Source organism: Penaeus chinensis, chromosome 35, assembly GCF_019202785.1.
Source record: "Penaeus chinensis breed Huanghai No. 1 chromosome 35, ASM1920278v2, whole genome shotgun sequence".
NCBI lineage: Eukaryota > Metazoa > Arthropoda > Malacostraca > Decapoda > Penaeidae > Penaeus > Penaeus chinensis.
The window spans coordinates 9,394,285-9,397,976 of NC_061853.1; the positions used below are offsets into that span (position 1 = coordinate 9,394,285).

The following is a 3,692-nucleotide window of genomic DNA, read 5'->3' on the forward strand; positions in this document are numbered from 1 at the left end:
TGTGAGCTGCTAGAGGAGGTTCCAAAGCGCACACGAGAGCCTTGCTGAACACCCTGCGAACCAGCTTGAGAGAATCCCTGTGCGCTGGCCTGTTTGGCGCCGGAGGAGGACTCGAAGCGCACTCCCTGCGACTGCGTCTGAGAGCCGCTAAGGTGAAGGTCGGAGGAGCTGCCTGCCAGATCGTCCTGGAACACGAACTCTTCGCTCTCGACAGCTTGGTGCGCCGAAGAGCCAGCGTGGTGAACCCTCTGCGCATTGCCACGCTGGGAGGTGACGACGGAGTGGACGGTCTGTGCCTGGCCCTGGTAGACCTGCGGGGGGACGTGCGGCAGGGCGTCGTTCACCTGGTAGATGGTAGTGTGCTTGTGGTGGTGCTCGACCACTGTGGTAGGCTGGATGGCGCCGTGGTTGACGTGGGCGGACTTCACGGGCTGGTGGACGTGGTGGTTAGGCAGGGGCGCGGGCGGGTGGGCGACGCTGAAGGCGGGATTGGACTCCTGGTAGATGGCAAAGTTGGTGCTGGGTTTGGCGTGCAGGGAGCCGTGGGGCGGGGCGGCTGCGGCACCGTCTGGAAGCGGTCGCCGAAGGAGGGCGGGATGGGCTTGCCTAGCGGGCGGCCGAAGGGCTTGGGCTTCACGGTCGTGCTCTGGCCGAAGGACGGGATGAGGGGCTCGAGGGCGGCGAGGATGCCCTGGAAGGCCGAGGGCGCTTCGGTTGTGACGAAGTGCTGGCGAGGAGGGAAGATGTGCTGGGGGCGGGGAGGAGGAGGGGGAGGAGGGGGCAAGTGCTGGCCGGGGCGGTAATGGCGAGGCGGAGCCACGGGCACCGGATCCTTGCGCTTGGTGCCACACTGGAAATCACAGGAATTACAGTAAATTACATGTTCGCATATATACTTATGAATTTGGTATAATCAATCAGACCTTCTCACATACTAAACACAACCAAAGTCTACTTACGTTGAAGCCAATGCCGAGCTTGCAAAGTCTGTCCCTGATGCCAAGGAAACGAGCCTGGCGATCCCCGCTGGCGAGGACCACGCCGTCAACGACCTCCAGGTCTCCCACGCCGTCGGCGCTCACGGCGAAGGACGCCTGTGGATCCGTTGAACCTTGTTCGTCTTCGAGGAGGATGAGCTCAAGGGCTCGGAGGTCTTCAGGCGAAAGGGCGCCCTCGAGGTCGAGTTGACCGACGGCGAGGGCGTCCGTGGGGTTGGCTTCGAGAAGCCTTGGGTCTCTGGAGGGACTGAAGGCATCCTCTGATGTTTCACGCACGGAAGGGCCCTCGTCTCCCCACGACCACTCCTTGTTGTCGCCGCGGGCTGCCGTCGTCAGCGCCAACAGCAGGAGGCACGCAAAACCTGCAGAGATAAACAGAAAGTTGTTCATGTTTTTGTTAGCATTCAAAGGTATCACAGGAGTTTCCCTTTCTCTTGGAGATCAGTGAACTGTCACAAGAAAGTTTTCAATTTGTTTCATTCACTTTCACTTTTCCTTTTCTTTCTTCTGATTTTCAAACACATGCAAATTACATATCACTTTCACATCACCACGCTATGAAAATTATACTCACGTTTCATTCTTTAAAGATCTCCCAGAATCCAGCGAAATAAATAGATTATTTGACGAGTAAGTATCTACAGAATTGTCGCCGGTAGTGCGAGAGCGGTCACCTTCACCGCGCTCTCTGCTGGGATTGACTCGACTCGCTGCACCGGCCCGCCGCTCTTATATATGGTGGCATCCATCGCCCGCTCGGTTCCCGCTACATTCCCGCTATTCAGCCGCTTCTTCGCGCGACCTTCACCCTCTTCAAGGGATGGAAGCAGATTCCCGGGAAATGAGTGATGTCATCATTTTCGGACATTGATCCCTCGTTGTTGGTGAATGCACATCCTTTTTCACTCATGTCTTTTTGTTCTCTAATTGTAATTTAAATAAGCTGTTTAATCCCACAAACACATTTTTGTGCATAAGGCTGATGGTGGCAGATCTATGGAACTAAACATATATATGGCTAAGCATAGATCCATGTACTGATTCGCATTTAAAATTGCGGATTCTGATATTAGAGAAGAAGAAGAAGAACAAGAAGAAGAAGAAGAAGAAGAAGAAGAAGAAGGAGAGAGAGAGAGAGAGAGAGAGAGAGAGAGAGAGAGAGAGAGAGAGAGAGAGAAGAGAGAAAAGAGAGAGGGGGGGGGGAGAGAGAGAGAAAGAGAGAGATTGAAAGAAAGACAGGAAAAAAGAAAGAAAGAGAGAGAAGAGCAAATGAGAGGAGTAAGGAGAGAGAAAAAAATGAACAATGAAATTCCACAGACAGACATGGAATAGAAAAATCATGGATTAAATACCTAATTCATGACCAATAAAATATATCATAACACAAGGTATAGTGAACAAGCGAAGGAGGATAACAATTTAAAAATAAAATAAAAAAAAGCTAAATGGATATGATCTTAAGGTGTCCTCAGACCCGGCATACCAGACGAACGAAAAGAGACCAAAGGAACAAAAGAAATATAGAAAGCCAAAAAAAAAAAATGTAGAAAGAAAGTGTAAAGCGTAACGCGATTTTGTAGGTCAACGTAAAAGTTAATGGGGGTTTTACTAACCTTTTTCTCTTTATAAGCCTATTGCCGAGGGAAATAAATTGTCAGGAGAGCGCGCGGGAGGACAGGCGAGGGAGATGGGGGAGGGGGGGAGAAAGGAACAGAGAGATGAGGGAGGGAGAGGGAGCTGGAGGAGAAAGAGGGAAGCGAAGGAGGGAGAGGGAGCTGGAGGAGAAAGACAGAGGTGGAGGAGGGAAAGGGAACTGGAGGAGAAAGGTGAAGGAGGGAGAGGGAGATGGAGGAGAAAGAGAAAGGCGAAGGAGGGAGAGGGAGATAGAGGAGAAAGAGATAGGGATAAGGGGGCGAGGGGGAACTGTGGGAGAAAGAGTGGGAGCTGAGTGAGGGAAAGGGAGATGAGGGGAGGAGGAAATTGGAGGCGAAAGAGAGATAGATAAAAGAGATAAAGGGAACTGGAGGGAAAAAAAAGAGAGCTGAGGGGGAGGGGCATTGGATGGGTAGGAAAGGGATGGGGGAAAAGGATAGAGAGGAGTAGGGGGACGGTGGAAAGAGGAAAAAATGGGAAAAAATAAAGGAGACTGAGAAAAGAGAGAGAAACAAAATGAAGATAGGACGGCGTAGAGGGAGAGAAGGAAAATGAAAGGAAAGGAGGGGGAGGCGAGGGAGAGAGAGGAGAGGGAGGGAAAGGAAAGGCGGTGGGGGAGAGGGGGGACAGGTGACTGGCGGGAGGAACTTACCTGCTCCTTGTTAGCATTAAGGGTGATGGATGACCGCTGTTGTCCTGGCCTACTTTTCTTGGTTTTCCTTTGTTATGCTTTGTCTTTATCTCTCCATTTCTAGTTTTCGATTTGCTAGAAATTTTTTTTGAGGCTATCACTTAATCAACAATTCCAATTAAAATAATGAATATATACTTGATTCGCTTGATCTTTAAGCTCTGACCAGAGACGAGATAAGGAGGGTGACTGAAGCCAGGAATGCACTTTCTTAAGAACCAAAATGAATCTGCGAAAAGAACTTACACCGAACAAGTTGAACAAACGTGACTTGGTACAGCGGCGGCCCGCCTCATTGTAGTTGTTTTCTTTGTTTTCTTCTCGTTTGGCTTCCGCTCCTTATTGCCTTT

The 3,692-nt window shown here is 50.8% G+C and overlaps 2 protein-coding genes across 2 annotated transcripts in view; both read right to left on the reverse strand.

Annotated features, from left to right (window-relative positions):
- LOC125044298 (serine proteinase stubble-like) overlaps positions 1-410 on the reverse strand; it is a 4,286-nt gene extending 3,876 nt beyond the window's left edge. The window contains exon 1 of the mRNA XM_047640896.1: positions 1-410. This exon is cut by the window's left edge and continues 1,141 nt beyond it. The gene's annotated coding sequence lies outside the window, so the exon portion shown is untranslated.
- Positions 410-1,779, reverse strand: LOC125044300 (vegetative cell wall protein gp1-like). Its single transcript, XM_047640897.1, has 3 exons — positions 1,573-1,779; positions 960-1,360; positions 410-850 (listed from the first exon to the last, which is right to left on the reverse strand). The coding sequence occupies exons 1-3, from the start codon at positions 1,577-1,579 to the stop codon at positions 425-427; spliced, it is 834 nt and encodes a 277-aa protein (XP_047496853.1). The 5' UTR covers positions 1,580-1,779; the 3' UTR covers positions 410-424.
- Positions 1,780-3,692: the final 1,913 nt, after the last annotated feature.

Coding starts and splice junctions, on each gene's coding strand:
- LOC125044300 (XM_047640897.1), bottom strand. Junction 851..959: donor AGCTCGGCATTGGCTTCAAC/GTAAGTAGACTT, acceptor TGTGATTTCCAG/TGTGGCACCAAGCGCAAGGA.